At 45.1% G+C, this 21,421-nt stretch overlaps 1 protein-coding gene across 1 annotated transcript; it reads right to left on the bottom strand.

Annotated features, from left to right (window-relative positions):
* Window positions 1-778: 778 nt before the first annotated feature.
* LOC119371855 (lysosomal cobalamin transporter ABCD4-like) lies at window positions 779-18,915 on the bottom strand. The gene is given in 4 exon segments (XM_037642320.2): window positions 779-5,386; window positions 9,420-9,741; window positions 17,401-18,132; window positions 18,135-18,915. Coding segments are annotated over 4 exon segments (1,896 nt in total). The 5' UTR covers window positions 18,592-18,915; the 3' UTR covers window positions 779-5,001.
* Window positions 18,916-21,421: the final 2,506 nt, after the last annotated feature.

Below are 21,421 nucleotides of genomic sequence, written 5' to 3'. Positions count from 1 at the left end.
TCATAATACTTGTCAGTGTAAATACGGCAAAACGTCTTGCATGCTGCCGAATGGGTAACACGAAACATGCACATTCTATGGTCGAGCTTCAAACACTGCAACGGGTGTCTGCGAACTCGCTGTTCATAAACATATTTCTCAGGTTTGCAAAGTTATTGAACATTTTATTTAAATGTTATCTTGGGCAATGTAACTTGACTTTATTCCCCTGTGAGGACGTAATGAAGGTAGGCAGTGGTTCTGCCTGAGCTCGGGGACATTTTATACTTTATGATTTACATATAACACTGATAATGTTATTCCTGTTTTGTAGTACTACATGTAACAGCAATGCAGGGCACCCCCACTGAAGTGCAAACAGCAACGATGAATCGAGTTACATTGGGACAGCATTGTATTGAAATAGGGATCTGAGATGAAAGTGTGGTGGCATAAATTTCAGTATTCCTTCTTTTTGTCATATTTCAGTTACAGGTGGCAGTTTCCAAAAGTTGTCGGAATGTGATGAAGTCATCTGGTAACAAAAGATTAATTCATAAGGACAATCTCAAAACTCATGATGCTAGAACAAGCAGGTGCACAACTTTAAGGCCATGCCATGCGTCTGTCCTTCGTTTTAGGAACGTTTATGGCTTGCCAAACTTTCGCTCATGGCTGTTTTGGTATTACATAGGTGTAATCTCTTAATACAGAGAGCCTCATGCATATTCCCCTTTCATATCCTTTTGAAGCAAATTCAGTGAACGTGACTGCTTCAGGTAGTTTCTTTTTCTGACGAATCTAATGAGCTTTCTTTCTGTAGAACTGCTGACAACATGTACAGATTTCTAAGGTCCCCAAACGTTGGTGCTACAAAAATTCCTGTAAATCTGAGAGCTATCTAACAAAGGCCACTTTCACCAAATATATGTAACTTTAAAGGCAACGGCGAGACTTAAAGAACATACCTATATTACGACATGACTGCTGAAGTAAATCTTAGAGATGGAATCAGATTAGGAACAGGACGTCCTCATAATAGATATGCCACGTAAACACCCCTCGGGCGTTCTTATAATGAAAGTCACGCAACAATGAACATACGTTCAAAAAACAGTGTTGAGCTGACATGCTGGCACAGATTGTAGGATCTGATCAAACTGCAGCACAAGTTGTAGACCATGTGCAAAAAAAATAATAAAAATAAAGCTATGAAGTTTGCACAACCAAGCAACATACCAAAAGCTAGACTCACTGGTTTATCACAAGATAAGCCTCCCCTGGCTCAAAGGCCGACCACAAGAAGGGGGTTTGGGCACGACATCTTTCAATCTAACAAACTGATTACAAGATTAAAATTATATTTATGATCTAACGAATAAAAATTGGAAAGTGCACAGAGATGCGACAACACAAAAAAGTGCTAAAGCGTACACAAAGCAAGATGCTTCTTGCTTGGTCCTCTGCAATGTGGAACTTAATAAAAAAATTTATGTAGGCAGCAATTTCCCAGAAAGCCTTTACTTTTTCACATTGTTCAACTTGAGAAGGTTGCGAGGAATTTTTTGCATAAAGGTATACTTTTGTTAACTCTAATTCTTTAAACCTTGTTTACTGTCTTCATATAGTAGTTGCTATTAACACACAATAAGTGTATATAAAAACAACTATAAACTCATAAATCCAGTCTAATAAAGTTGAGCAGGCTAAAGCGACCTGAATCACAAAGTGCAAACGTGAACCAATACAGACCAAGAAAGACCAGTTATATTTTAAAGAAAAAACACAAAACACTGCTCATCTTCCTAGGTGTATAAAAGATATTTCTTTGGCTATAAGTCCACTATTTCACATTGAACAGACAAAACGAAGTCATCGGACGCTGTTGCTGAAGAGCTTGCGAAAGTCCCCTTGACCTTTTACATAGCACAGTAAAGACATCATAACACTTGCACATCAATGTGCCACACAAAATGATGTGGAATGCAAGCAATGCAGGAATATTCACTTCCAACAAGAATGCTACACACGGTGCCCACATTTTCCGGAAAAACTTCAAAGTGGCCAGCATCTCTTGAGTAATAAGTGAATATGGAATATGAAATGAATATGTAAGTGAATATGGAGATCAATATGCTATGCAAAATGAAAGAGAAAAAAAAGTAAGTAATGATGCTGCTGCAATGTTTGTCCAATGCTCATGTTGAACATCTGGTCGACACAGCAGAACTCATTCACATGACTTGGAAACGTCTTTTCGTGGCTTAAATATAATGCCACCTAAGTGAGCAGGTAACAGTAAAGTGGTTTTGCATTGATCAGTGCCATAAACAGTGCCGTATTTGCTCAAACATAACCTGATAGTACTTTTGGCAGACTATTGACGACACGTGGCACATCGGCTTAGCACTGAGAGCGTCGCTTGATGTTTCGACACATAGGGTGCAAGAGTTTGAGCTGCCTTTCGAAATGTGTCCCGGGGACATGGCTACATCAGCACACCAAAATGTTGACCAAATGTACGCGCCTTCTCGACTTGATCGATGCCACGATACCAACCGTAAACATCTGCGGTGAAATGCGCGGCAGGTGCAGAAACAAACGCGTCCTAGCTGCTCTGATCTCGAGACCTTCTCGGAAATGTTAAAATCTCAGAATGAATGGACAAAATAGAGAACTTGAGGAAATGAAGCAATCACTGAACATTCAATGTCAATTATGATGGTGAATTGAGCTAGTTTTCCAAGAATACCATTTTGCAGTGTAACTTTAAAGATGAGCTAATACATTACTAAGGCAAGGAGCTATAAAATTGTTCCCTTTCAATGTAGAACGGCTTGCGCTGGCGGCACCCTGCGTTTGTATCTCCAGACCTCCTCGTTAACAAAGGATCGCTTACAACTGAGTAGACATGTGGAGACTGAAGTCATGATTTCAAAAATAAATTTTCTCTTCTTTTTGTTCCACCCCGTAATTGCCTCAAAGACTGCATCAATTCCGAGCAGCAATGTAGAAAAGAGATGTAATGAATATTGATCCCCAGTTGCAGTGTCATGATGTCCACAGAATGTCCATGTTATCTATTTCCGTACAGTAGACTCTCAATAATTCAAACTTGAGGGGACCTCAGGATTTTATTTGAATTATCAGAAGTTCTCATAATTATGACTCAGGGCAACACACCAATTAACGCTGCAATGTTTACTGTTTCTCAGTGCCGCAGCAACATCATAGACAGGTCTGCATGACTGCCAGTAAAATTTTTAGATATCAGCAATAATACTGGTACTTGTTGTTATACAAGGTGCACACGGGTGCGTAATTAAGGGACGAAATGTGTTGCGTCCAACGACAGTTGCTAGCCCCTTCTAATTCTTAGGACACTTTCTCGCGTGGCATACTGCAGAGAAAGTGACTTTAAGAAACGTTTGGCACCCGATATATCAAGGCTAGACCGTACCGTTTTGTTTTTTCTTTGTCAGTCAGCACGCGATTATTGGTGTGCGAGGTTCGGGTAGTTTGGCCATTTCGTAGGCAGGCGATTGGCTTTATTTGCGCCTGTTAGTAACACAAAAACACAAATGTTCAGCTATAAGCAACAAAGGCAGCAGATATTTCCAGGCATGGACAAGCAAAAAGTTTGAATTAACCGAATTTGTGTAGTGGGGCAGTTTAAATTAAGCAGCTTTCAAAATACATTGTCAACATAGTAGGCCAACCAAAAATTTAAGATTTGTTTGAATTAACCGAAAGTTTGAATTATCAGAGTTTGAATTACTGAGAGTCTACTGTATATTGCGATCTCTTTATGTCATTTATGCTCACTAAGTTCCCGGGCTATTTCTGGACATTTTCACTGTCTGTCTTCTCTTAAGTTAAAGAGTCTGCAAGCCCCACCCAGATGCTATTGATATCAGTAGCATGATGGGGTGTTGGTGTGTGGATCTCAAGCCATTATCACGAACTGTCTTTTCTCGTGCCTTTCTTTTTTTTGTCTTGCCAAGCTCCTGGCCGACTCATGGCAAGACCACCCTATGTTGTAGTCCGGGCGGTTGTCAATCTGGCTTAATGTTTCTCTTAATTCTTCTTTAAAGAGCAAAATAACGAAGTTAAGTGAGCATCTCACTGTTTTTGACTATAACTGCAAACAGGCAATGCACTGACAGGGCCACACCTGTATCACAGTCCACAAAGACATCTTTGGCATCGGTAGCAATTGCAACAGAAAAATTTTTCACGCACTCTACAACACACGCTGCAAAAACAAGTTGATCGAAGTTGCATGTTGGGCTTGTCAGTACAGCACACCCTTATCCTACACCGCAAAAAAAGTCAGACGCGCAGCTATAACACATAGTGCATAATTACTCTTGGCAGTACGCGAAATGACCAGAGACAGAAAATGATAACTAATATGGTATGTGCGAGTTTCCAGAGACCAAGTTCACATGGTTTCATGCTAAACAAACGAACAAGAAAATATCATAGAAGAATTATTACAGTCCGCTCACTGGGCCATGCCTCAAGTACAAGAGGAATTGTATGTTCAAGACGCAAGAAAGCACACCTACTATTGTGTTTTACAAACCCTGCATTGAAGTTTGCTACATTAAAACTGTAGTTTATAGTCTATAATGAATGTCTTTGAGCTTGATCAGTTGATTGTTTGCTCTGATTAGCAGTAGACGTACGGGTGAGAAAACGTTGGCTCGAGAAACCGAAAAACTCTACCGGGTGAGGTTAAATATAACAGGACCTTACAGCGTGCTTGGGACATTTAGGCTACAAGGCTGTCCTTCACGGTGCTGGATCCCTTGCTATTCAACCCTTTAACTGCCATGGCTCTTTTCTTACTAATATTGTAACAAACACGCTGTACTTGAACACCTTGAATGCCGCACACCCTGAATACCGACAGACCTCTTGTTGAGAGCGAAATTCCAGCTGGAATCATTCTCAATATACTGTGGAAGTTACAGCTCAAGCGACATCTCTCTGTATATGCAACGCCAAGACATCCAATCAAGACTGTGCGTTCTCAATGACAGCAGAGTCGCCGTTGGGGATTTGGTCCCGTTCTTTCAACGTCCAAGTGCCACCCTTCGCTGCACCGTGAAGTTCCAAGGTGGCGTCGTGCAGAGGCTCGAGGCAGGCGTGGTGACCAATGGTGACGGTCGCGATGCCCAACTTGCGACACTCGCGGTAAAGCTTCACCTGCGTGTCCTCGTCGAGAGCGCTAGTGGCCTCGTCGAGCAGTGCCATCTTGGGTCTCTGGCACAGGACGCGCAGGAAGCTGAGCCGCTGCCGCTCGCCTGGAGACAGTGATTCGTACCACATGGGCTGCAGGGACGAATCGAGTCCCCCGGACCGTTTGAGGAGGTGCCCCAGCTCGGCTAGCTCGACAAGTCTAGAAGGAAACAAAAACAAGAAAATTGTGACAGGAATTCCATACTGTGGTGTTATCAGATAGTGTGTGAGCTTTTGTAGTTCCTTCATTTAGTCAACATACCACAGTTAGCCAACAATAGCCATGACTTAGCCAACACCAGCAATCATCAAGACCCCGTTCAAACTACGGAAAACAACGCCTAAACTACACTGTACCCAAGCTGATAAACAACTATAATATGGTACGGCTTGATCTTTTCACGGGCTCTCCTAAAGAACTAAAAATGATGCATACGGGTTCTATATAGTATCACATTGTCATATGTTCCTGTTTGATTTATTTAACACTTCGTAGGTGAAAGTGGAGTGCGAAACACGTTGAAGAATAAGTATGCTGCTATACCTATATACCAATGTTTATGTATGAGTATGTATAAGTGTGTATATATATGCACGCATATGCGATGTTGCCACCCTGCCAAATGAAAGGGTTGTAGACTTGTTAAGTTGTTTGAAGAAAGCTTTTATTCTACAATCCCCCACATGTATCTGTAATCATACAGGATGGAAAAATAGAACAATTTCAATTTCAATCTTCCAGCAGTAAGAGGTGTTGGTAGTCTGCCATGGCGGTATAGTGATTACGGTGCTCTGCTGCTGACCCAAAAATTGTGGGTTAAATCTCGGCTGCAGCGGTCGCATCTTGGTGGACGCCAAATGCTCGAGGCCCATGTACTATTGCCCGATGTCAGTGTACGTTAAAGAACACCAGGTCGCGTAAATTTCCGGAGCTCTACAGTATGGCGTGCCTCATAATCATGTCATGGTTTTGGCATGCAAAATCCTCACAAATTACTTTTAAGAAACAAGCGTTGGTAGCATGTATGCGATTAAATGCGGTAGGCCACGTGCTCTTAGTACGTGAGTAAATACCCGAGTTTTTCAATCATACCAGTTTCGAAATTCCGTCCCAAAACCAAGACATGCTCATGGACAAGCTGGTGGGAAATAGAAAACTGACGCGCCATCTGGGAAAGATGATAAGAAACACACCGCACCGCCTAGATCGCTGCAGTCTTCATTTCATTGCATGAGCTGCCACGGTGAGAATTAGGAGAAGTATTTTCAAGAAAAGTCGAAGAGTTCTATCGAAGTATCATCTCCAAAATGCAAGCCACAAATGCAAATGCACTGCTCGCTTCGTCATTGCGGAATCGCAAGTGGGCTCGTGCAACGCAGCACACAAAAATGTAATTTATTAGCTTATTTTTCTGCCTACAGGTGGTGCCACAATAAGCAGGCTCTGCGATTTCGGCCAATGGTGCGTTCCGATATTGATACCTGGAGCCTATGGGGAGTTCCACAACTTGTATGATTGAAGAACTCTGAGTAAAGATGGCCACTATAGGAGATAAACGACTTATCTGTAAATACCAGACAACACTTTTGCTAACCACGAAATCCTACGTATGTGTGGGATGCTCGGAGATATTTTTTTTGTAATTATTGCTATGACCAGTTTGCAGTTTATTTACTTGTGTTGCAACTGTGTAATGGAAGACACACAATGCAGTGGACGGCGATATACAGGGCTGACATACAGTCTTTAGGTGTGGACAAAGCGCAAAAATGCCATTGCAAGTGCTTCCTGATAAAGCCCTTTCACAGTGCCCATAAACAGGTCAATTATTTTCATGTAACCGGTGAAAATGTGGTAACAACATTGAAGTGAAAAGTATAACAAAAGAAAACAGTCTTGTTGCCATGCAAAGTGGCAGACAGTCTGCTCTGTCGTTGCAGATAGAATCAGCACGAATCTTTCTGCTTTGTCAGTGGTAGGAGTGCTAATACATTTGCACCAGGTACGTTTGAAATGCACAGCAGAAGAAAGTACGATCTGTAAAGGTTTCTAGTACTGTGCTCATTCGGTGACTTTGCTCAGAATCGCACGCTGGCAATGAAGGCTTGACGAAGGAAGGCAGGCTTCTCATTCTATACAATGTGACAAACAAAAACTGTGTCCCTAAAATGATGAAAGAAGGGCTCACTTTCGCTACTGAAAAACAATGCTGCCTCTCAAGGGGCAGACCTATGATTGGAGAGTCATCTTGTGGCCCTATTTTGAAATAGGTGACATCGTCAGTCCATGCTGCAAGAAACGCTGTCCACACCTAATGTTTACATCTTACGCTATGATGTTGTGTTATGTCCATAAAGTATTAGGACCTCTGACACTAGCATAGTTTCAAAGCTTGCATATCTGAAAAGATGCTACTGAATACACTGTTTTTTAGTGTAATCCTGTGTCACAGAATGTCAAGAATGGTTTCTGGGAAAAGAAGCAATCATTATGTACTATTTCTCTGCCTTGATTTCCAAAGACAAATACCTATATACAGTAGCATCTCGATATGTAAATGGCAATAGTTTAAACGTAACTGCTGTTCAAACAGAACAACAGCATGGGGGCTGTTTTATCTTTTATTCCGGCAATGTGAAAATACAATCCTTAAGCAAAATTATCATTTTCATGACTGCAAGTAAGTAATCGGTCACGAAGATGGCTACTGTGTTGTGATATGAGCCTTTTCAACTACAGACAGTGGCACTGCCAGAGATGACTACCTGTATTCACCTCCAGATCACAGTGCTCATACGGTCAACGTAGAGTTACTGTATATGCTACCTTTAGGTAGCAGAGTTGCGCATAGGTCTGGCTAGCAACCATAGCTATGCGGTGAAGTCGCACTCCGTTTTTGCAGGCGACATGCCAACCGTGTCACCGATTAACATGCCTGGCGTGTCGAAGACCAGCGATAAACATTGGCTGTCGATGACCAGTGTTAATCCAGTTCGCTGCAGCGGCGGCGTCGAGAAATACAAAAATTAGCCCGAGCATCAGCTCCTCCGCAATACATGGTTGCTAGCGGTGTTCGGAAGACAGATGCGCAACTCTGCTACCTAAAGGTAGCATATGCTGGAACTCTAGGACAACACATACCATGTGCATGTTTCCAAGAGTGTTTAACTGCAATCCAATATTTTGTAATGCATGTCACGCCAAACCATGTCTTGCAGGCACACATGCTGTGAATTCTTTGTTTTCGAAATGAAAGCTTCAAACGGCTATTTAAACGAAGGACCGCGTTTGCCCCCGCAATATGGCACCTGAATTTGCATTGGCTGCGATGCCATGTATTATCAGCACATTTCTTGTGAGCACAAGCTGTTTCTTGCATTCTAACTTGTCAGAATAGGAGGTATGCTGTTTTTTCTTCAGCCTTTATGTATGCATTATAGAATTCCTGTATGCTAGATTGGGGGTATAATAGAACTGGGTAAATATTGCTGAATGAGGTAGCGGTGTGCTTAGATGTCTTTTCTGGCTCTTTGTTCAAGCTGCCCTGTACGTGTGGATCAATGTTGTCAGCCCCGCGAAGGGCGAGTTAACAGAAGCCGACAGTGTCGGTAAGTACCGACTTATTTAGGTCTGTGCAAACATGCCAGTAAATATGGTTTATCTATCAAGTTTTTTTAGCGAAGCTTTTATAACTCCCAGATTTCAGTGGCGACATTGTACCCGGCGATGGTGAGCACAAGAAAACGCAGCCCTCGTAGGTGCGCCGGTCACATGCGTAATTTGTATGCGCCATTCTCCAATAAATGACGCTCTCTCGATCGTGGACTTGTCGGCGATCAGCCGCTTCTGATACGGCAATCTGATCTTTTATCGAGGTGACTTGTCATTTCATGTTGCCACGTTTCATTGTTGCCTGGATATGAACACATGGCCATCGTTGTTGCCGTAGCAACTGAAGTGTGGTGCTGCGAAGCACGTGGGTGAAGTTCCGATTCCCGGCATGGAGGGCGGAAACAGTTGGGAGGGAGCATTGCGCAATGCGAAAGAAAGAAAGGAGAGTAGTATGTCAGGCACGCACACGCCAAGGTTCGCTTGCCCCCATTTTTTCCGATAGGGTAAAGGCACCTGAATTTTTTTTTTTGTTTACGTCAATCCCTTCCCAAAATATCAGCTACTGGAGATTTCTCCTTACCTCCATATCTCTCCCTCTTCGTGTGGTGTGCTCTTCGGTGGGGTGTAGGGATAGTAGAGCTGGGACCTCAGGCTGCCACTGCCGAACCACGTCACTTGCGGCAGGAACAGAGAGCCACCAAACTTTCTGGTGACAGAACCGGACAGAGGGCTCCAGAGGCCCTTCAGTATCCTCAGCAGGGATGTCTTGCCACTGTTGCTTGGTCCAGTGACGAAAACGCTTTTCGGGGGTCTCAGCTCAAGCGTCAGTCCTTCAGCAAACATGTTGTCATCGTACGGACTTCCGTAGGATATGTTCTTCAGGACGAATTGTGGCGCTGCTTCTGCAAGATGCAACGCAAACAATCGGTGCAAACTAATCAGCTCACATCACTATTCTACACTTCTAGCCCTTTAGGTTTCCCATTTATAAAACCAGACTCTGGGGTCTTACATGCAAAAGCAAAGATATAACTATGAGGCACACCGCAGTTGGAAGACTTCAGGTTACTTTAGACCACCTAGTTGTTTATAGTGCATTTAAATCTTACATATGTGGGAGTTCTTCAATTTCAGCCTCATCGAAGTGCGGTCACTGTGATTAGAAATCAAACCTGAGGACTTGTGCTTAGTGGCGCAATGCCACACCCCCTAACTACAACGGTTGGTAGGCCTCCTGTTACTGTAGTTGCAATTCGCAGACATACCATGTAATGATTGCAGAAAATTTTCCTGACTATCGTATAACAACAAATTCTTTTTTTGTGGAAATGAAGGACCAAACTTAACTATAGTTGGCAAGAATTCAAGAACACAATTGCGAATGCATTGCTGTTACAATCGGAGAGACAGCTTGTATGCATGAACCAGTCATTCAATTCCATGATGTCACATAGAAGAACTTGTTTCAATACCAGCACGCCTTTGGCGCATCTTCGGGGGGGGGGGGGGTGGAGTTTGTACTGAGCTTTTAGGATGCCACAAAGCAGAAAACCCTGCTGCAGAAAGCAGTGATCGGTATACATACCCTGTACCAGAACTGACATTTTGTCAATGCCATTCCGACTGAGTGAAGCAGCTTACTCACGCAGTTTTGCATTTAATCTGTCAGTTTAGGAAGAAACAATACTTTCAGTACCATATGCCCATTTCACCCTATCTGCACATGTCTACAAGTTACAGCTGAACTGACACTCCTAGAATTGGCAGGAACCACATTATGACCACAGTAGACTACCAGCCACAGTTCTGCGAATCGAGTTGGTATGCATACTAGCACACTCGAAGACTGCATGCCTAAGTTGACAGCGACGCAAAAGGTGCCAAGCAATCGCATTGGTTGGCGACCATTTTTCAGCTCAATTTTCCACTACTTCACTTTTTAGCTCAGCAGCTGGGTCACTTGAAATGCTGATCAGGCGCGCAGGAATAGGATACCAGAATACACTGACGGTTATTTGACATCACAATTGCTTGCAAAGTGCCAACAGTTGCTGATAAAGAGCAAGACTTTTCAGTGCATGATAGAATGGCAGCATGGGCTAGTTGGTGATTAGAATCGAAATATTTGCACAGCGCAAAGTGAAGGAGGACAAATGAAAGGACACAACACAGGCACTGAGTCAGCGCCTGTGTTGTGTCCTTTCATGTGCCCTCGCTAACTTTGCACTGTGCAAATATGTCATTTCAATGCATGGGTAGACAGGTCACGGTCAGGGGTGTGAACTCGCTCACCACGATTCAATGCCCACCAGTCGCGAATAGTCGTGTGACCTGTCTCAATAACCAGTGAACGCACCCCCAAGGGTGATGCTGCCTCCATCCACCTCACACTGGTTTGTGGATGTCGATAACTGGGCAGTCATTTTTCACGTGCTAGTCTAAATCATGTATGCATTAATTTTTTTTTTACTGGAAACAGCAGCGAACAGCTACGTACATAGGCTGGCAGGGTAAGTCAATACTCACTCACACTTAGCGTGCACTCGCTCACGTTTCAACTCGCACTCATATTCACTTGCGTTCATTGTCTCTTTGCACTTACCAGCCCCCACACATAGTTGCGTGCACTCGCCAGCACTCACTCATATACACACTTACGTTCAAGCGTTGTCCACTAAAAATGGACATCACTTACTTTAGCTTGTACTCCGTTAACTGTCACGCACTCCCATTCATGTTTACTCACATTCTTCATCACTTACTAATGCTGATAATGCTCCACAATAACATCTCGCACATAAGAAATTGGTATAGAGTGGGTATGGGCCAGTGTACAAGTGTGTGACTACGCCAGCCCGTGGCTATACTCGCAGACAACTTTTCCGAGCAATGAAAGGAAAACTACGGCGGCGAAGCTTCAGCACATGTGCTCCGAAGTAGACAGATTTGGCGCATGTTTGGTACTGCCATTGACAGTGAATGCTCGCCGGAATAAATGTTGTGCACCACTTGCTTTGTCAGCTTAGATAGCCATTTGTGGGTGAAGTTCGTCACAAGTTTCTGAGGCAACTGGATGGAAGAGCCAGAAGGTGACGAATGCTCACAGGAAGACGCCGACACCATTTCGCACTTGAGGTATGCGTAAAAAGTGTGACATTCTCAGATGTTCAAAAATGCGAAATGACAACTTATGAACTACAACAAATATAAGTATCTCACCAATGTGTGCTGCGTCATCTTTCAAGCAGCTTCCTGTAGAAAAATTAAGCGCCGTAAAACTCCGAGCAAGCCCCCCCCCTCCCCTCCCGTGATTTTTTTTCAACGTGTTCTCTGCTACAGAATCCTACAGCAGCAGTTCCTAGGAACCCAAGTTCTGATACTTTTTAGATATGTACATGATTTCTTAGTACTTTTACAGTTGTCACAAATTGTCGGAACATTCGGAGAATGTCTTTCCCTCTTAGTCATAACACACAAAATTCCACACGAGGATTCCTCCAGTTCAGAACAAACAGTAAATGCATGTGCATTCAATAAAGCATTTCATTAGAAGCACAGGTGTGCATTCTTCTTAGAGGCTCTTCCGCCGCCATCTTGAATTTCGGTCCGCAACCGAGCAAGTGCCCCCACTTCAAATCTTGTCCTATTATCTTTCACTCTACGGGGGGGTGCTTGTTCGGGATTATACAGTAATGTTCTTTTTTTTTTCATACAGAAAACATGGGCGCAATTGAGGGACTACATTAATTTGCGGTAGGACTCGCATAAATTGGCGGGCGGCCGTCGTAAGGCGCCAGCTACGCCTCTCCCGAAAAGCGCCCCAAGCGGCGGCAGGGACAGCACTGGCATGTGAAGCAGACGCCGCGGAGCAGGCTCTGCTACTTTCGGCACCAATTCGAAAGGAAGCGCGGCGTTTCTTTTTCAACAATTCGAAGCTGTATGCTGTTGCCGAGAGGCAAGGAGAAGCGGCAGCAACAGTGTTCCTTTGAACAATGCACGAAGCGTTCGACTCTCGGACATGTGTTCAGACAATGGGGCCCATCGTCGGGCTTCAGGCAGACTCCCGCGCAGTCATTTGCGGTCGTGGACGCGTTTAATGGCCGCCAAGTCGTCTAGAAAGAATGACACGGTGTCCCTCTCATGTCCACACTGATGAGCGCTGTCGGAACATCAAACGAGTCAGCTTCTTTGCGTGGTGCTGTGCTTGTAGGCGTTTGTTTTCGTTCGGAGACGGACCAGAGGGGCCACGATGCCTCCTCCCTTTCGGGACTGCAAATGAGGCAGGCCAGATTGGCGAGACGATGTAAGATAAGCATCTTTGCATTTTAACTGCCGAACTCGCTGTTCCTCATTATTGTCTGGAGGGCCCCTGGCGCGAAGGCGAGTCCTGACAACGCAAGTGCACCCATGGCGCTGCCAGTTTTTTTTTTTTTGCGCTGCAGTTTCAAAGTCTTGACCAGCTGGCGTACGCGTTTTCGTGCGTCTGCTCTAGAGAAGGGTCTCCGCTTGCACGAAGCAGGTCATGTGCACGACATGACGAAATATAAAGGCGACAATGAGTGCAAATAGCGTTGCAAGTGCGTTTCGCAGACGAAGCTTAACGCGATAAGCTACGATGTGGAGCTAGATGTAAGTAGCACCATTTCTATTTTTTAAATGCGAAGCATTTCTTAGCAAACCCTAGGCATTTTGAGCGTTTCTATCTAGGTATCTGTTTATCTAGCCGCCTACGTCTGGGTGCTCTCGTGATCGCCTCCTTAACTTAAGTTGGCATGGGAGGGTAAGCGGATTTGACGAATTATGACTGTCTGCTCATGACATGAATAAAGTCAAATCCTGTCGCTCACGTCGTCAAACCCTTTCCTCCAGACACGTGTGGCACATACCCGTTTACCACGGGCACCGGTGTACGGGTATGCGCCACAGGTGATTGACAGTTTATATCTACCCAGGAACGGCGAGAACAGACATTGGTAATTAAAATGCGAGAGCGTTAAGAAAAACCAACAACGTCAGCGTTGACCCGACAAATGCAGAGAATAAAAATTAGGATCCCAGCAGGAATTGAACCCAATCGTTCTGCGTAGCAGTTAGGTATTCTACCACAGAGCCACGCCAGGTCTATAAACTGCTTTGGAAAAACAGCCTATGAAGGCGTAATGTCGGTGCAACGTCAGTTGTGGTTGTGGTGCTGGCTATCTATTTTTATAACAAAGCAATAAACACTATACATATGTACTCCTATGATACAGGCGTCATGTCAGGTTAACGTCTGCGGTTCCAGTGTTTGCTCTGCTTTTATAGCAGTGTAATAAACGTTACATTTGTATTCCTATATGATTCAGCAAGCTATATTCAAGCGTTTCTCGACCCCGGAGGAATACGCAAACGAAAGTTACGTATGATGTTCACATAATCGCACCGTAAAGTGCCCTTCACTGCGAAAAAACTGACGTATGTGCTGTAACGTGGGTGCTGACGTTACGTCAGACCATAAGTTACCCTTTGAACGCCAGTGTAGTCGATGTGCCTGGTAAGACCACGATGTGTACACAACTACTGCACTTACAAAAACACGTCGATCCACCTCGTAACGCTTGGCTCAACACACAAAAAAAAAATTGCAGCATAGAACTACTCGCTGACTACTTCGCATGAAACCGATTTCCACAAGGCGTGGGATCTGCCGAATATTTAATACCTTGTTATTCTGTCTACACATTAACATTGTCCCCCAACATTTGAAAAGGATACCCTACGTCTCCTATTCGATTTTCGGCTTTCTTTACGCAACGCTTGGCCGATTGCACATGTTGTTCCTCCGTTGTACATCTTGCAAACTCCTGTTCCCGTTTTGCTTTCCTTTTCGATGCGTCGCCGATTCTAATATTTCAACAGCTATCTTCAGTGTATGTATTTCGTGTAGCTTGACGCAACGAGGGACGTCGTTGGCGGCCGGTGCGCGAACAAGGCCGTCGGCGATGGCGATTGCAGACGGGAACCGATAGATCTGGATCTACTCCCCAGCTTTATCCATGTTTGCATAGCTGTTTGTGCAGCCTAAAGCGCAGCCTGTCTGCTCGGGCTTGGTTCCCGGGGCCTTTCGGCAGCGCAGGACACAAGCGACGAGAGCACAATGAAGCGCAGCCAACATCCAGCACTGCGTCCCCGCAGCAAGCGCCTGCTCCTTTCCGGCACCCACATGCCATTAGTTCCGTGCCTCCACCGAAAGAGGTGCCACCAGTCCAAACTCGCCCCGCGCCCGGTGCCTATTGCCAAGAAATGTTGTTTGCGAGTACAGAGAACATGCCTGTCATGCCTGTTTGCAGCTGCACAGCGGCTAATGTGACAGGCATTCTCTAACACAGATGTTAAAGGTACAATAACAACGAAACAATGACCCCAACAGCAACGGCCAGTGACAAGTGCAGTATGAGAGTCACTAAAAACACACACACACCTGTTCATTTAAAAATTTATAGCCATGCAGGCAGAGCACTTACTGGCATCTCCTGCTTAATAAAAAAGCATGGTACCATTGAACAGCCTTTTTTTTTGTTGTCTAGCAGGTAATGCTGAAATTATTTGAGTTTGTGGGGTTGTAAAGCGATTGTGGGGTTGTAAAAACTGCTGCAGCTGAAAATGGCAAATAAATTTTGATCATGTAGGGTTCTTTGACATGTATCTAAACTTAAACGCCCAAACACTTTGGCGTTTCCTCTTCAGAGTGCAACGGCTGCACCTATAGTATTGAACCTATGACCTCGAGCTCTGCAGAAGAGTACAGAAGCATATGCACCACTACCCCGCCCCTTTCTTACCCCTTTGACCACATTACAGTTGGCCACCTTGGCTGCAACGTACAAGTTTTCAGTGTTGAATTGTAAGCATATCTGCACCTGATATCATAGGCATTCAGTTAATCAACACCTTTCACATCACGGCCACAGCAAAATACAATAGCCTGTGAGCCGCTGTTGAAAGGAAAAAGTACAAATTTCCAGTGTTGAACTGTAAACATGCATGTACCTATCACATGAACACTCTGTGAAATAACACAGATGGATTTGCCAATGACAGTGGCTCGAGACATAAAGACGGTTCCACACGACTACTATACAAATAGAGTGAAAGGTGCATAGGCACATACAAGGTATGCCAGCAAAATGAAATATTCCACTATATTTAGACCACTGGCAGGCTAATATAAACAAAGATGGCTAAAAGATGCAAGGCAGTGCTACCAGCCTTATGTGTTGTAGAGAGATCTAGTGGTTATGGTGTTCGACTGCTGACACAAAGGTCGCGGGATTGAATCCCGGCCACGGCGGCCGCTTTTCAATAGACGCAAAAATGCTGGAGTCCCTTGTACTTAGATTTAGGTGAACATTAAAAAACACCAGGTGGTTGAAATTTCCGGAGCCCTCCACTACGGCGTTTCTCATAATCATATCGTGGTTTTGGGACGTAAAACGCCAACAATTATTACCATGTGTAGTAAAGAGACTCAACTATTGGAGTGACTTAAGCTTCGGGATGGAGCACGGGTGAACATTTATTCAGTATCTTTTAGTCCCTAGTTGAATGTTTGATTCATTAGTATAAGTTTTCTAATGAGGCGTGCACTTATTAGAGCTAACAGGGGTACAATAAGAACCCCTTTGTATGTTCTTGATTATATTGCCAGTGCCATTGGCTCATGTGCATTCAATAATTGCTTCGAAGTTGTCTTTTTTGTTGTTGTTTTTTACTCAATCAAGATGACTAAGGTGTCATAAGCGGCAACAAGCGCTGTGCATGTGTTGACCCTATGACTTTTTGGATGAAGGAACCCCTATTGAACAGTGTTTATCTACCAGTTCAAAAATATTGCTGTGACTATGGCCTAATTTTATGGACCTGGCAATGCTGGATGAATAATGAGGTTGTGTCCCTAAGCAGCACAACTGCCACCTTTCCAACTGCGCCCGGCCATGGTGGTCTAGTGGTTATGGCACTCGACTGCTGACCCAAAGCTCGCGGGATCGAATTTCGGCTGCGGCGGCTACATTTTCGATGGAGGCGAAAATGTCTGAAGCCCGTGTCCTTAGATTTAGGGGCACGTTAAAGAACCCCAGGTGGTCGAAATTTCCGGAGCCCTCCGCTACGGCGTCTCTCATAATCATATCGTGGTTTTGGGATGTTAAACCCCAGATATTATTATTATGTCTAACTGCTTCATTTGGTGCTCCTGTAGAATGAAAAATTAACGTTGACCCATCATGGCAGTCTAGTGGTTATGGTGTTCAACTGCTGACACGAATGTTGCGGAGTCAAATCCCGGCCGCACTGGTCACATTTTCGATGGAGGCGAAAATGTTAAAGTCCCGTGTACTTAGATTTAGATGCACATTAAAGAATACCAGGTGTTCGGAATTTCCGGAGCCTTCTACTATGGCATCCCTCATAATCATATCATGGTTTTGGGACAATAAACCCCAACAATTATTACTATATATTGCTCCTATAAAAGAGGTGTGTACTCATGGGAAAATGGAGAATGGATGATTAGTTATGTATACCACCACTTGTGTCGCTGTCATCGTCACTGGAGGGCTTCTTTGCCTGCTTGATCTTTTCCACGAGATTCTCCTCCTCGTTGATGGCTTCCATCCTCTCCAGCAGAACAGAGATCCTGTGCGTGTTGCCAGCAACGGTGGAAATCCCACTCGACAAGTCGACCAGCTTACTGAAGCAACTGATCAGGTACATGGAGACAAACGTGTTCTTGCTGATGATCCCACTGAGATCAGCCGTCGAGATGTCGTCGTAGGCTCCGGTGAAGAGGGGCACGGCTATGATGAGAAAGCTGAGGATGCTGCCGGCATAGTCGGTGAAGTAGACGCCCAGGTTTAGGGGAAGCTGTCGGTTGTAGACGGACTGCTGCGCCTTCACTAGTTCCACCAAGTGCTCCTCCGTGGAGTCCAGCTCTGCGAACTCTCCGTCCAGGAAGGCGATCGACTCCGAGTTAGCCCTGACCTGAGTGTGCTTGTACCTGAATCGCCCTTCCTGCTTTTCCAGTTCATAAACCCTGGGAACAACCCGCGTGATGAGAAGCTTGCTCACGAGCGTGCTCACGATGAAGTAGACGAACACGGCCAGCGGGCCGATGTAGCCGGCCACGCTGAAGGACTGGTAGCTGTAGTAGGCTATCGTGAAGGGAGATATGAGCAGGGTTGGAACGATGTCGCTCAGGACTTGACACAGCCGGTCCACGTCCTGAGTGATGCGCTGGTCTGGGTTGTCTATGCCGTTTCGACTACGTTGACGCGGTAATGGACCTTGCCCGAGAAGTACAGCTCCTGAAGTCGCTTGGTGAGCAGCTGCCGCCACTGGACAGTGACCGTGCTTGAGACGTACTGCTTGCCGCTCTTGACGCACGCCACTAGCGCTATGAGGCCTAGACAGAATGCGGTCTGGTTTAGGAAGCCCCACCAGTGTTTCTTGCCGAGGACGACGTAGAACTGGCTGGTGGTCAGGCCGACCTGGTAGACTATGACCTCGTAAGCGACGGACAGCAACAGTAGCACCACCATCACGAGCACCGCGGCGATGTTTGAAAGCACGATTCCGGCGAGTCTGCGGAAGCGACGTACGAACAGGCAGTCCAGGGCGAGACGCTCCATTTCGTCGTTGGAGCTCTCGCTGGCCTCTACGTGACGCGGAGGTCCCACGTTGATGGACGCGATGCGCTGATACGTAGCGGAGGACATTTTTTTGCTGTCGCCCTCGAAGCACACGGTTTTAAGTTTCTTCCAAGTGGTTCCCCCCACCCTTCCTTTGCTGTTAAGAGGGCTCGATAGGTTCTCCGCTTGAGCTTGGCGCCTCTTCGAAACCGACTCCAGCGACCCTCTTCTATCGCGGAGATAACACGGATCAAAAGAAGCCGTCTCGAAGATCGCGAAACGTCTAGAGGAGGGCTTGGCGCTCTGCTTCTCGCAACAGGGCGCCCGCGCAGGCGCGTGATGCACGGAGTAAAGTAAAGCGAGACACTGACACAGGTGTCTGACTCGACAGCTGATAGTGGGTACTGTTGTGGTTGCCATGATGAACGTACTGATGGACAGATGACGCCGGAACGGATGTTGGTGCGTGTAGAGTGCCAACACCACAACACAACCGAAGCTGCCTTCTTGACAGGCAGCGTCATCTAACGCCCAATATCGGAATGAAATAAAGGAATTGTTACGACTGCATCATTTGCGTTGAATAATTCAAAAACCTCCAACTTGTTCGCAAAGTATAATAATAAGGTACAAGAACAGAGACAAAAATGAAGACTAAATGAGGAACTTCAGACTGCAACCGCTGCAACAACGCATGACGGAAACTCACACGTGGAGGCGCGTAGCTTTGAAAACGGGCCAAATGCAAAAACCGCATTAGAGGTGTGAATTTGGCCAATTTGTACAAATTGGCTTCAGATGTAACTCATTATAACATAAGAGACAAAGGACAAGGTGAAGGACCTATTTTACTTCATCGTGTTTTTCGGCCTTCGAGTAAACACAGCTCAGAGTTGCACAGTGGCTTGCTGAAAGCTGCAAAAGTGGCAAGTAAGACCAGCGGCGTAAATCCAGTTAAATCATAAGGGGGGAAGGGGGGGACACATCTTGCCATAGCGGCCATTTTGTTTTTATTTTTATATATATAAAAATTAAAATCATGCTTTGAAATAAAATTGAAAAAAGAAACGAGCATTGGTTCCCAGCTCATGTAATTGCATTGTTCTGTTGAGTCTTCTCCGAATGCGGTCAAGCGGCAGTTGCGATTTCAATAGTCTCACACAGCTGGAGTGTATTGAACATAGGCCTACACATGCTACAAAATAAACAGGCATTAACAAAAAAAATGTTGACTGCACTATAGTTAACTCTCAAGCAATTCAAATATATGGCGTTTGAAAGATAAATCTCAAGGGGGGACAATGCAAGGGGTGTCCCCTTCAGCCTGAACACAAGGGGGGTCAGGACCCCCCTGACCCCCTCTCCGCCCCGTGATTTACGCCAGGGAGTAAAACAAGTGTATTTTCGTGTCTGTACATGGTTGCGTGCAGGGGCGGTTCAAGTGAATCTAAGCATATGCATATCTCAAGACATATGCGCTTCTAGCAAGACCTTGAAACTTGAATGCAGCTGTATTCTCGTATTTCCTCTCGCGGATGTACCGATATCGAGACAACAACCCTATCGTACTTTTTCCTCCGCTCAGGCAAACAGTTTAGCGTTTCAGGGGTGCCTCAATGCTGTCACTGCTGTGTTTCTACCCATAGTGCCACAGCAGAAATAGAATTTCGCCTGAGCACTTTCCAGACCCCTCATGCTGTCGTTCTTCTCTGACAATGGTGGTCTAGCCGCATGCCAGGGGCGTAGACAGGGGTGGGGGGGGGGGGGGGGAGTTCAAACCCTTTACCCTGAAAATTTTCAGTTTTGCTTGCGTATATATACACGTACACATACAAACGTACGCACGAACATACATGAAGTATGGTTGTTGACCCCCCCCCCCTGAAAAACATTTCTGGCTACGCCCCTGCCAGGGGCGGCAACTACCCCCCCCACCCTCCTTTCCCCCAAGAGCAAAGGTAGCAAAAACACAACGCATAAGTCCCCCCCACACACACACACACTCCAGTAAAAGAAATCCTTGTGCAATAGAGCGAACTTGGGCATGTTAGTGTAGCATAGTGAAACACACAGCGCGAAACTACGACGGGGACACAGGAAGGAAACACACACACAGCGCTGTGTGTGTTTCCTTCCTGTGTCCCCGTCGTAGTTTCGCGCTGTGTGTTTCACAAAAGAAATCCTCCCACGACTCTGCGAAGAGAGTATAATGATCTCTGAAAGAGAGTTAACGTGTATCATTAATTTAGGAGCTACCGTATTTAGGAGCTACCGTATATAGTTACACCCATTTTATCTAAATTTTTAATCTATGTTGGGGGGTCGACTTACAATCGAAACCGAAACTAGTTTCGGATGAAAGGTTGACCTACAACCGAAACCAAAAACAGACAAGCAAACGAGAAATCAGGCACGCTGTGGCATGGTTACGACATTGTGTTTACGTTCCGGCTCTACCTGTAACGTATACCGTATTTTCTCGTGTATAACCCGCACCCTCAGTAACAATGAGCTCTCCTGCATCGCTTTGAAGCACTGCCGTGAAGCCAACTTTGCACAGAGGAATTCGAGTTTTTCTTCAGCGTCACCGTAAATAAATTTCCTCTTTAAAATGTTTCGCGCTATTTTTTATTTTTTGCCTTGCGATCTTGGGAAGTCGACCTACATTCGAGTCGCCGTTACAATCGTCTAAAATACGGTAGATATAGGGCAAGTCAGGACTCACCAAAAAGAGTATAGTGACACTTTCTTGTCGTGTGTTTTTTTTTTTCCTTAGACGAAGTCACTTTTATTGAAACGAAGTGCAAGCAGCGTTCGTTGGCTTATTCCTGCGGGGACAAGAAACGCTAGACTACAGCCTTCTGTGTCATAAGAGTACTTATGTAATGTTTATTACGTTGTTAGGAAGCTGATAGTC

This window comes from Rhipicephalus sanguineus, chromosome 10 (genome assembly GCF_013339695.2).
Source record: "Rhipicephalus sanguineus isolate Rsan-2018 chromosome 10, BIME_Rsan_1.4, whole genome shotgun sequence".
NCBI classification, from domain to species: Eukaryota; Metazoa; Arthropoda; class Arachnida; order Ixodida; family Ixodidae; genus Rhipicephalus; species Rhipicephalus sanguineus.
The sequence above is the reverse complement of the archived record's forward strand: the minus strand, read 5'-3'. Positions and strand labels throughout refer to the sequence as shown.